The following is a 12913-nucleotide window of genomic DNA, read 5'->3' on the forward strand; positions in this document are numbered from 1 at the left end:
CTAAGGCTGCAATCCTAACCCCACTTACCTGGGATTCAATAGGACTCACTGTGCAATCCTAACCAGATCTACTCATAAGACACTACAAATTACGGTACATTTTGAAGTGGAAACCTTTGTTATTTACCCCATAATTATAAAGGGCAAATGCCTGTATTTTCTATCTCATAAAGGTAAGAAATTATGTAGATTCCAAATGTTACTATGAAGGAATTCAGGAAAAGTGATGGCTGGTTAATGGGCTGGGATAACAAAACTGAATAAGGATGTTGAAATGCATTAAGCCCATTTCTAGTACTCTTAAAGCAACAGACCTTCCTAAAGAGGGAACTCTCATACATCCTTCCTTTGGGCATGTACAAATCCTCCTACCAGAAAGATACTTTCTCATCAAAATTTTCAGTTTCCAAAGCTATAATGGATGTTGGGGAGGAAAGTGCTAGCAAGTTTCACAGAGCCTTCTTTGTGGTGGAGCCCAGTATGTGGAATGCTCTCCTCTTACGGGCAGGACAGTCAGCAACATTGTTGTCATTTTGGTGCCAAACACCTGTTTACTCATTTTAGGTCTGAAAGGGTGACTGTTTTAGCTGCCTCTGTTTTTTTTTTTTTTTTAAAAGCATGCTGTTTTATAGAAAGAGATATTTATAATTTATCAGGATCAATGAAGGGTGGGTAACAATGTTTATAAATAAAATAAAAAATAAGTAAATGCATGCAATGGCAGATTGGCTGTAGGCTCAATGCCACTTCTTTTTGGCATTACTGTGGCATGCAAGATGCATTGAATGTGATGTCCAAGGAGAGTGGGGCTCTCAAAAGAGTAGACTTGCCCACTTCTGGTAGAAGTCTCCATCTACATGTCCCAATGCAGTGGCATCCTAGGCGAAGCCACCACTGGACCAGAATTACAGCTTCGGCAGAGAAGTTTCTTGGTCACAAGAGGATGTGACAGGGAATCAAACTGCCGCATTTCCTGCCAGGTCTCTCACGACGCTTCTAAGAGGGTGGGTGGGAAGGTAAAATTTCCGCAAGGTAGCTACGCTACACATTCATCAGAAATAACTTTCTCACAAATTGCTCACTAGAGATTCTCAACGAGTGATATCTATGAGCTCTGTACAAAGACCTGCACTTGACTGATCTTTCTTCAAACAACAAAGATCATGCCTGTTTGATGAGTACTAAATTTACTGAACAGGTTAACATGCTCACCTGGGGCTCATGATTTTCATAAAACTGGGTTTTTCCATCAGTTAGAGGGGACATTCTTAGTGGCTAGGCCTAGAGCCGCTACTTTTATAATACAACATAGTTGCATAATGCAGCACTGACTGGGGGTGGGGTGGAATTTAAAAGTGCTATATCGAGATATATACCATGCCAGGCCCAACGCCTACTGGTAAAAAGAACTGGTCCAGCTCGTAAATAATTAGTATCTGGTGCAATCACTGTTACAGCACCACCACATCATTATTTGTGTTGGTCTACTGGTGTATATACCAGCAGTGATTCAGTTTAGTCATTCAAACTGAAAACAACAATGAAAAATGTAGAACATATCACACAGGAAAGAATAGTCACACATTAAAAATACACAGGTATCACATTCTAACTTAGTGCAAGAATGCCAAGAGGGAAATGTCATTTTATGTTGAATTAATGAAGTATAATTTGCAAGATATTGGGGAGGTGAGGGTGGCAGATAGAGTGAGAGATAAAGCAATGAGGGGAGACTATCAATATAATGAAAGAATTCAGCTGAGTAGAGAGGAGGTTTGAACAAACAACAGTTAAAGCAACTCAAGAACACCATAGTTTCCAGGGGAAGACGTGTTAAAAATAAGATCTTCTGTCATAACTATATGCCAGTTTCAATGGGTACTGAAATCTAAGAGCCAGGAGACAAACTTGCTTTTTAAAATTCGAAGATAAAGATCAGGTCGCTTTAAAGCAAATGAACATCAGCAACAACAAAGGGACAACAGATACCCTCAGACTTCTGGAAAGAAACTTCCTGGATAATTCCTTTTCTGTTTCTGGAATTAACCATTGCCCTTTTAAAGCATCTAAACTTTGTATCTTGCAATTTCTTTTGGGTGGGTGGGGGTGGAGCTGCACATCGTGCTAAAGAGAGGTGAGCAACACTCACCTCTTTGGCATGCACATGATTACCTTGCTGATTTCTATCAGAATCCTGAAAATTTCCACTTTGGAACAGTGTGTGTGTAAAGCTCACTTAATCAGTAGGTAATCTTGGTTTCAAATGGTCTTAGCAATGAATATGAATACATCTGAGATGACACTGCTTTATACCATTGCCTGTTCAAAACTATGAAGCAGAAAAGTTATGTAATTCTAAAAGGGTGAGATTTACAATCCACAGACTCAATAGGTATCATTTTCTTTATAAGCCAAGATTGCATCCTATACATGGGATACTTAATGCTGACTAAATGGAATTTCATCAGCCTGGGTTTTTTTAGGATTCTGGCCCCAAAGATTTGTAAACATAAAGGTTAGATTACTGCTAGGATACTTTTGTACAGATGCACCGACTAGCTGTCTATTAGGGCACGACAAAATCTGTGCCTTCACATGCTACATGTTAGGCACGATGTAGCCTTTGTAACCCACACAGAGAAAGTGGCAAGACAGCTGTACAAAATGTAGCACTAAAACAGAACTCAGCAGCAGTGAAATGCCCCCTGAGAACACGCCCCAAGTGAGTTGTCAGCCATTTTTTTCATAAAGCAGTACATCTTGTGCTTCAAGCCATTCTAAATGTCTGAACTGGCATTCCACAACTATTGTAAAATAAGGCATAATAACAATTCAGCCAAGGTCTAATCTAGGGGTTGCCAACATTGTGCTCTCCTGATGTTGTCGACTACAACACCCATCATCCATGACCATTGGCCATGCTGGTTGAGCCTGATGGAAGCTGGAGTCCAGCATCTGGAGGGTCACAAATTCCTCACCCTTCTTCACACTAAGATGAGTATCTGTAGCGATCTCTTGCAACTAAGAATCAGAGATGGGAAGGGTTATGATCCGAAACAATTCCTGACCACAGAAAACACAGTAAATTATGCTGATAAAAATGTTCACAATTCATGTCCAAAATTTTAAAATTTTAAAAGACACTTGACTATTGGTTCTGAAATATTTATAGAATTTTCCTTGGGGGGGTGCGGCTGCTGTTATCACTCACCGCAGTAATTTTAGCATTACATGTGAACAGAATCAGAGATAAAGGAGTGCAAAAAACTTACTGAAAAGCCATGGCTGACAAGAAGAACAGTGTATAAAATTTAATCAGCAGGAAATCTGTAAAGATTTAACAGGGATGCAGTTCTTACCCCCATCCCAGAGTACTCCACATTTTTCTTCATTTAACTCTATTTTATCTCTGTTTAACTCTATTTTATCATAATAGTTGAAACTGAAGGAGTGTGCATTAGTAGGTGAATATGATTGAAAGATGAGCGTGGAATTTTTGTGAGCAATGAGTAGAAGTGCATTGAGCAAGTGGAATCCTGATTATATTCTATTGTTTTATATATTGTATCACATTATCTCATTTTGAGTTTACTTTGCAAACTGCTTTGCAAATCATTTCTGATGAAAAGCAGAATATAAATACTTGAAATAAAAATAATACTGTAACCTAGCACTTTCTAAAACTTACAATCGGCTATTGAACCTATCAAGGTTGCTCTAAATATAAATATCACAAGAACACATCACTTAAGGGTTGTTCATTACTAAGACACAATCAAGCTCAAACCAATGGGATACAGTTAGCAACCACTTAAAATTAAACACTAGGTTTAATGAGCATGTCGTTAGTTCTCTCCTGACACCTCTCTTGAACATTCCCAGAAGACATATATATGGATTTTGAAAGGAGCACTCCCTGAAAAACAATGTGAAATTATCTTCCTGAACAATTTGTCTGCTAAATCAACATAAGAATGGCTTCTAATTCCACTAGAACACAAGGGCAAAGCAAGGATTCTGAAGGACAGCTCTAGTGGAGGCCATGCAGTTCTACCTTGCCTGCAACTTGCACTGATGCTGTGAACAAATCCAGAAATAGAGGGAAAACCTGTTTGAGATCTACAAATTGATAACTAGGGAGTGGAAATGCATTTTAGAAAAGAAGGGGGCAGATAGAAGTGTCCCATGACACTTCAATAAAACTGCAGAATCTCAATTCATTTTTTTTTTGTATTTCTCTCTCAGCTATAACAAAAAAAAATAAAAATCTGGTGATGTCAGGTGTACCGTAGTTGAAGTAAGCACATATGCTGAATTTTGAAAGCATTCCACAGATCTATATGCTAAAATTCTGAAAGATAAAATAGTTAACGCACCCCATTTCGGCAAGGGAAATTGGTGTGCAAAAGTGGGCTTGAACACACACAACTGAAGCACCTCTGGATATGCATCCTCATCACAGGCTCATCCTGACTCACTGTCCTGGCTAGAGAAATCCTTTTTAAGGGGAATGTGCATTCCCCTGAGGAGCCACTATTGTTGCATGCAGGTAGAATCAGATCAAGTCAAAACAAAGCTCCAAGATATTGAAAGAAAAAGCTACCCAAGTTGGGTTTTTTAAAGAATGCTTATTGATGCTTCATTACATGATTGAAAGAAAGTCCAAAGACTGTTAGGGGCTTTAAAATGCTGCACTTCTGCAAATACAGATAGCTTTACATGGATAAATATAATGTAGGAACTATTAAAACAGGGGCTGGCAACCTAAGGCCCATGGGCCACAAGCGGCCCACGGGGGTCGTTTAACTGGCCCACGAGCCACCCCCGAACTAAGCTGCCCACTTGGCGAGTCCCCACGTGCTGCACTAAACCAGTGCAGTGCGATATGGGGACTTGCTTCCACGGTGCAGGAAATCGCATCTGCGCAGATGCCGGAAATTGCAGGTGCACACACGATCTGGCCCATGGAGGGATCTCCACTGGAGTGAACCAGCCCAGGTGAGGTAAACCTTGCCGACCCCTGTATTAAAACATGCCTGCCTGAGAGTCTAGTTCATGAATTTCACACATGTATCATTAATTTATAAGCTATATCACACAGAGACACATATATGGAAATCACACCCATCAACATCTGCAATATAGAAATTTAGGCTTAAAGATTAGCCAATATGTCCGTTTTTAAATTTAGGATTCAGAATTCACTAACTCATGGACTCACAAACAGAAAATTTTACTTGAGATTTTTGCCACCGCTGAAGAGGTAAGTTGAAAAGAAGCTTGTCTCTTCAGCAACAGGACTGCAAAAACAAAACAAGATGCAAACCAATAGTTTCCTGTATTTCTGTTTGCTTTCCAGAGCCTATGTGCCCAGTTTGCCTAAGGACACAGCATGTGGCATAGCTCTGCACAAACTACACAAGAACATGGCTGCACTTCTACAGAGCTGCCATACAATTCAATGTGGCTTCTGCAGAAACAGGGGTAAAAGTTGCCCAATGCAATTAAAAAAACACTGGAGATGGACCATAGCATAGTGGAAGAGCACAGGATTCCAAGGTTCGTTCTCTGACATCTTCAGTTAGAAGGACCTGGTAGCAGGTGATGTGAAATACCTCTTTTGAAGATGCTGGGGAGACACTGCCAGTCAGAGTGGACAATACTGGACTAGTTGGACATCTAACTTCACAGAAGTCAGCTTCCTATGTTCCTAATTATTACTAATAATCAGATCAGCTTGCATACTGCTGAATCCTATATGTTTTCCTTAATTGTAAACAATAAAATAAAAATTAGATCAACTTCAGATTATCAAAACCTTCTTTTAAAGGAAAATGCCCCAATTCAACAACAGAGTGCCAATGGAGGATAAGCTTGCACAGAAAATGCAAATATGCTATGAGATGCTTATCTAGACACCACTAATATGGCTAGGTGTGTCTTTTGTTGTAGATGGGAATGAGCATCTATGTAAGGGGCTACTAGTGCAACTAGCACTGGATTGGGGCTAAAGATTTCATGGGGCTGGTATATGGATGCATATTTAAGAAATAGCGCAAGGGAGAAATACACTAAGCAACCAAAATGGGATTTCTGCACAATGTGATAGAATCATTTTTCCCTTTTACTGGGTTTGCAGTCAAAATGTCTATTTCCCCAATGAATCCACAAGCTTTTGTACTCGCTGCCCTGATAGTAAGTTAAAACAGAACCAATTGTGTGATGAGAAAATATTGAGATCAATCCTCTGGACTTTGGGAATATGATCTGACATCAGACTTCTCATCAATATCTTCATTAATGACTTCTATAATACATATTTATATAAAAGGTGCTGCAATTCTTATTTAAAAGAAATCTTCCAGCATTTAGATGGTTTGCATAAATAGGAAGCATCTTATGAAATGTGCTTCTGTTCAGCATTATTATTATTATTGTTGTTGTTGTTGTTGTTGTTGTTAAAAAATAGGTCTCTCAGCATCCAATATATGTTGGGAGGATTTATTTTTTAACAGATGAAGCTGTTCATTACCATTTTTGTGTTGTTGTTTTTAAAGTCTTAAATATTTAATTTTTTCCTATAAAGGCAATTTGATAATAAAATAAATCCTGGGATGTAGAAAGTTCTTTATAATAAAACCTTAGTCCAGGCATAGGCAAACTCGGCCCTCCAGATGTTTTGAGACTACAATTCCCACCATCCCTGCCCACTGGTCCTGTTAGCCAAGGATGATGGGAGTTGTAGTCCCAAAATATCTGGAGCGCAGAGTTTGCCTATGCCTGCCTTAGTCAAACATTGGTACTGAGGATTACCTAAAATGCCTTCCAACCAACCAACACAATAAGGAGTTAGATGGCAATGAATAAGGGCTGTATATCCTCAAGAACAATAATTTGTTCAGCTATCCACCATGCTTAAGACAAACACATAAAAGGTTCACTGATCAAGAGCATAAGGCAGCATGGGTTATGATACTTATGCAGCAATGCCAAGCCACGGTCTATTTATCAAACCAGGTGTTGTCCCACAGACAACCAGCAAGCCATGGCTTACTTTGTAAGAGCTTGGTTTGTTTTCAAAATGCTCTTGCCTCATGCCTTCGTGACTTAATTAGTGCTTAAGGTAGGAGTGAACAAACCAACCATGGTTAAGGAAGGTGCTGAGTTTGTATACAACATCAAGCAATAGTTAAAACAATCAAGGTTCCTAAGCTTCAGAATGCAGTTCAATGGAAGTAATCAAAGCCTAGTGAAGCCTCTAGAGAGGGCATAGTTGATCAAACAAACTATGGTTTAACAAACCAATGTTCAATAAACCATGGCTTAGTTTCATACACAACCAAACATGCCCCAGAATTAAATCTTTTATCACAACTAGTTTCACAAATAAACTTTTGACAAGGACAATAAATACTAATTAGTTATTTGGTAACAACTGAAATGACAAAAAAGCCAAATGCTAGCTACTCAGGATGGAATCAGGGAGTCAAACCTCTAGCTCACTTCTAACTTAATACCCCCACCCCAATCAACTGACCATGGCTTTTAAAGCTTACCACAGTTAGTTAAAGCAAAAGCAAAGTCTTGTGATGCCTTAAAGATTCACGAACTGATTAACGCATAATCTTTTGTGAACTGGAGTCAAATTCATCAGATGCTGAAATGGACTCTGGTCCACAAATGTGATGTTATAATAAATGTGTGAGTCTTTAAGGCACCACAAGACTTGGCTGTTTTTGCTGCAGCAGCAATGCTACCCCCTCCAGGGATTCTTAAAAAATGCCCTTTAGTAATAGGCTCCTGGTCCCTTTTCTATGCATATGGGGAATAAACAAAACTACAGATTTATCAAGCGACAAACCTCGGGATGCACGAAAGCAGTGGCAGAAACGCAAAGCAAGAACAATCACCCAAGCAAGGCGTCAAGGGGACAAAACTGGCAACGGATGCCAAAGGCACCTTCCTCCCCGTGGCATGTGTGTTTTAGGAGGGGTGCGAGGTCAATACTGTACCTTTTCCTTTTGCTGCTGATGCAGCAGCGGTTGCATTGCTGCTGCTGCTGCCACCTCCAACTGCGCAGGATGCCTGAGAATCCTTCCTTAACCTCTTGCTCTGAGGTCTGACACTGGACCTGAGGAAATGATGCTGGTCGTTGCTGTGGGCAGGCTGGACGGAGGAGGCGGAGGAGGACGACGACGAGGGGGCTTGGGGCAAAGTGGAGGTTGCCAAGAAGGGCCCCCGGTTAGTGTTGCTTTGAGTGATCGCCTCTTCTTCCTTTGTGCTGCTGGTGCTGGGAGCTGCCTCTCCTCCTTCGCCTGCTCCTTCTTCCAGGGACTCTTCTTCACCTGCTCGCTTGCCCAGTTTCCTCAAGCCTTCCTCAGTAGTAGTCGTGCTGGTGTTGCTGCTGCTGCTGCTGCTTTCGCCCAGCTTCACTGTCATCCTATGTGGAGGAAGAGGAGGAAGGGGGGAGGAGAAGGAGAAGGAGACAGAGACAAAGTGGGGAGGGGGCACAAAGTCAACCAAGAGACCCCTTCAGAGGAACAAGGAAAAAATATAAAACACCCCGAAGCACAATGCAAACCCACAACGCGCAAACACACATAACACACACAGCCTGCCTTCAGAGGGGAGAAGTTTAGCTGCAGAAATTCCTCTCAACATGGCCGCCGTTGTTTGTTACTAAATCCCCTTTCGTTGGCTTGTCCCGACCCAACAACCTGTGCCGGTGGTGGGGAAGCGAGGGGAGGGGGGGAAGGAGGCCAGGAACCCCTCCAAAGGGTAGCCAGCGCCGCCGGGCAGCCCCCTGCCCCCTCGCCGGGAAGGTTAAGGGCGCCTTTGGCAAGGAAAACCGCCGAGGCAAACTCGGGCGTTTGGGGGGGAAAGCGTTCGGCAGCCACGGAAAGGAGGAGCCGGAGGGGGGGGGGAAGCACCCTCGTCGGCACACGGGGAGAGAGGCCAGCAAAAAGAGAGAGGGGAAAATATGAGATAGAGAGAGAGAGAAATGTCCCCTAAAAAGTGACTCTCCCCCACCCCATCCTACCCATTGTGTGGGTCTTCTGGGCCAGGGGGGCTCTTCTTTCTCCTCACCATGGAGCCGAGGCGATCCGACCTACTGAGGGGGGAAATTCATATTCCTAGATGCAGCAAGCAGCTTCGCTGCCGCCTCCTCCCTCCCTCTCTCTCTTTCTCTCTCTCGTGTGTGTGTGTGAGCGAGAGCGCGTGTGTGTGCGAGTATGTGTGTGTGTGTGTGTGTGTCTGCCTCTCTAGGACTGGGACTGGCCAAGGCTGCAAAGATTTCCAACAACTCCCCACACACCCACTTCCCAATTGCTCAGCACCTTTCCGAATCGCCCTTAAATACGGCGACTTTTCTCCTCACCAAACCAGAAGAGTGCCAGGTTTATTTTCCTCGCCAAGCCAACCCCAACAACTAATACATTAGCTTGTTGTTTTTAAAAACAACAACAAAAAACCAAACCAACGCAAACCCAAAACGCACCACTTGCACGCCATTTTTTTTTTTAAGTTTTGCATTTGAAAACGTGGGAGTTATTTAAGGGTTTCACTTCAAATAGCTAAAGAAAGAGCTATGGTTTCCTAAAAACATTCTTTCTCTTTTACTTTTTGTTGTTGTTGCTTTCTTATAGCATGGGTTTTTCAGCATTTGGAATAACCGCATCTAAACTCAAACCAGATTCAAAACAGTTCCCCACCCTTAAGACATACGTGACCAGCCAGTTTGCCCAATAGTTACAGAGGGTTTAACAAATGTGCTCAGATGCTACTGAAATCTTTATTACTACTTTCACATTACTGAGTTCAGTGTTTACCTAATGCTATGTCAGCATATTCTGCTGTGACCCACAACACATTTTCTGTATTTCACACATACATACACACACACAATGCACATGCAGATTAAACTAGTGAACTTCAAAGAAATTGCAAAGTGATTGAAAGCATGGTACCGTAAAGCCAAAACAACTTTCAAAAAAGTAACAATTCAAGAGTACAATAGAGGACAATAACACTACAAAACTGTGCACACTTACTTGGAAGTAAGTCCCACTGAATTCAGTGTGACATACTTATGAGCAAATACACATAGGATCATGTTGCACTATATAAAATGCAATTTCCTTCCCACAACAGAAATCAAAATTCAAGCACCACCACCAAAAATATACTAACCAACAAAAATAATCCCAGAATTCGGACTAAAAGTGCAGCACTCATTGAAATGAACATCAGTATTACACATTTTACAAAGGGATATGCAGTTGTTTCATAATGGTTTCATTACATATGACTATCAATCACTCCTCTCTGCCTCAAACCCAATCCTAAAACATATATGGAAGTAATCTCTCCCCCCCCCCAAAAAAAAAGTTCTGTGAAATATATTTGTTAGAAAGCATCAGCTGGAACCCAAGCCTTCAAGTTTACATTCTTGGCACACTTTTTAATTGTTTTGGGCTATTCTATGTTGTGTCAGCAGTTTACACAATTTTTTTAAATCCATAAAATTTAATGTGGAATTAAAAGTCACCTTTTTTTTACACACAATAGGTATCCAAATTTCATAAACAAGGCAGGACTAGTCAGAAAAGCAATGACGATCACCTGACATTTGAAAGACTGATTTTTTTTCATTATTCTGTGCTACTGAAAGACCAAAGATGTACAGCATTCAGTTCCACACAAGGGGTGATTAAATAAATAAACGTCCAACATCCAGGATGAGGGCCCAATTATGTAAAAAGGCTGGATCTTCTAGTCTGTTTGAACGTTACTAACGCCAACATACCCAACCCATTCTCCCGTCCTCTCCCCAAATAGTGTCCAGTGCCTCCTGGCTTCATCCCGAATGCAAAGTATTCCACCCACATTATTCCCCCTGCTTCCAGTTTCAACTTCAGGTCCCACGTCACTCCTGTCAAACTGTGTTGATGTAATATATTTTTTGCAAAGGCCAATTTAGCTTCCCAAAGTTCTCCATCATTCCTTCTTAATCCCCAATCGATTTCACTCCTTCCCGTTCTCTTTGGGGCAGGAGTTTAACGTCAATGATTTCTGCCGTCTTCTAAATCGTCCCCGCGCCCCTTTACCGCTCCAGATCCGCCCCAAGGAAACGAATCTCTTCCCTCCAGACCCGCTCTAAGGAAGTGAGCCCTTTACTAATCTCACTTCCGACAGCCGGGGCTCCGAGGCTACAATCCGATACACATTTCTCCAGAAGTCAGTCCCACTGCATTTTACTTTCTAGCTAACACGCGAGCTTAGTGATGCGTTTGAAGTCTTCTCGATACACATCCTGGAAAGGGAAGAACCGATCTTCAAGGAATAGCATTTGGGCCCAAGTCCTACCTGCTGCATGGATGCACCGTTGCGACGCCGGTACCAGATCCCTGCAGCCTAAAGGCCGATCTTGAAAGGTCCCGCTCCGCTGCCCAAATCTCCCCAGCCCCTTGGATTGTTACTCCCACCCTTACGCCTTGCTCGTACACTGGAGACTGATAAGGTCCCCTTCCGCTTCCTCGTTGCCTCCGCGCTCAGCAAAGGGGCGGGAAGCAAAGGGCTGGGGAAAAGCACCCAACGGGCCCGGCTGAGCGCGCAGACAGCCACGCCCCCACAGACCCCAAACAAATCGCTTCATTGGCCGGCCGAAGCTAGCAGGAAGGCGGAGCCTGAGGCTGCGGTGGTAAAGGTGACCAATCGAAGCGCCGCGCGCGGCTGATGACACCGGACCAGAACTGGGCCAATGGCGAGGCGGGAGTTAGGAGGCGAGATTCGAGGGAAGAGCAAAGAGGGCGGGAGAGGGGCCGAAGCGTTAGAACGAGATTCTCATTGGCTAGAAGGGAATAGACGCGCGCCGATCGTAAAGGGGAAGGGCCCGTGTCATCTGCTAGCATTTTCATTGGCTAGTTTCCTGTTTGACTGGCAGGTGGTAATAGACTACATAGCCGGTGGGATTTTTTTATAGGGGGAGGCCTGTTGAGTTTTGCAGCATTAACAAAGGGTCTTGTAGTAGAGTATTATAACTGTTTTTCATGGAGTCAGCTTTGGTAGATTATTAGAGTCTCCTTCATCAGAGGCATGCTCTGCTTAATTGGGGGCATCTTAAAAGGCAGCTGCTTTATTATGGCATCTTCATGCACCTGGGGAGATTCAGTGTTGTAGTTCAGGAAACATTAGAACGTAAATAATCGGTTATTCTTAAAGATGCCAACAGATTCTTTGCTGATGTAGCTGGAAGCGACGTGCAAAACTGTTTTTAAAAAGATGAAATTATAATAGCTATTGCCTTGCAAACCATACTAACTCCAGCCCGTTGTGAGCCATTCCTGTGGTTTTCTGCTCACTACAGAATTATTTCGGATCCGTGGGCCCGTTAAAGGAGCCAGTTTATGCATTCAGCAGAATTTATTTCCATACAGTATTTATAACGAGACTCTTAGCGATAAGAATTCATTTGAGTATATCGCTTCAGTCTGCAGGTTGTGTGTGTGTGTGTGTGTGTGTGTGTTTGCAACATAAAAATAAACACCAGTTTTGCCTGCGCTCCCGGCAGGGCCTCTCTCGCTTTTCATTGGGATTTTTCTATTTACCTGTGGATGGCGGATATTGAACCTGAGACCTTATGCATGCATGCAAACCATCTGCTTTCCCCCCCCCTCCAAAGCCCCCGCGTTCTTTGCACACATGAAGAGAAAGTGAAAGGGAGGTTCAACTCTCCTTAGAAGGAATGCCTTAAGGAAAAGGGAGCTTTTTAAACCACCAGGAACTTAAACTACTTACAAGTAAGCTGGAACTAGCGCCCTTGCTCCTACAGAAACACAACTGACCTAAGGGGCAGCCAGTTGAGAGCTCGGGGGTTTCCGTGAAGATTTCCGCGAAGCGTTCCCCTTCGGAA

The 12913-nt window shown here is 42.6% G+C and overlaps 1 protein-coding gene across 5 annotated transcripts in view; it reads right to left on the reverse strand.

Moving 5' to 3' along the window:
- The window catches only part of CRAMP1 (cramped chromatin regulator homolog 1), a 44229-nt gene extending 32666 nt beyond the window's left edge, over positions 1-11563 (reverse strand). Inside the window, exons 1-2 of one of the 5 annotated variants that reach the window (XM_080980122.1) lie at positions 11368-11563; positions 8013-8440 (exon numbers count right to left, since the gene is read on the reverse strand). In XM_080980122.1, coding sequence (XP_080836248.1) covers positions 8013-8439 — 427 coding nt within the window. In that variant the 5' untranslated portion in view covers position 8440; positions 11368-11563. Of the gene's footprint in view, positions 1-8012; positions 8441-8611; positions 8866-9040; positions 9237-11367 lie in introns of those variants that run through there. The other 4 variants (XM_080980124.1, XM_080980120.1, XM_080980121.1 and 1 more) reach the window with 4 other exon arrangements.
- Positions 11564-12913: the final 1350 nt, after the last annotated feature.

The sequence above is a fragment of the Podarcis pityusensis genome (assembly GCF_964106645.2).
Source record: "Podarcis pityusensis genome assembly, chromosome: 14".
NCBI lineage: Eukaryota > Metazoa > Chordata > Lepidosauria > Squamata > Lacertidae > Podarcis > Podarcis pityusensis.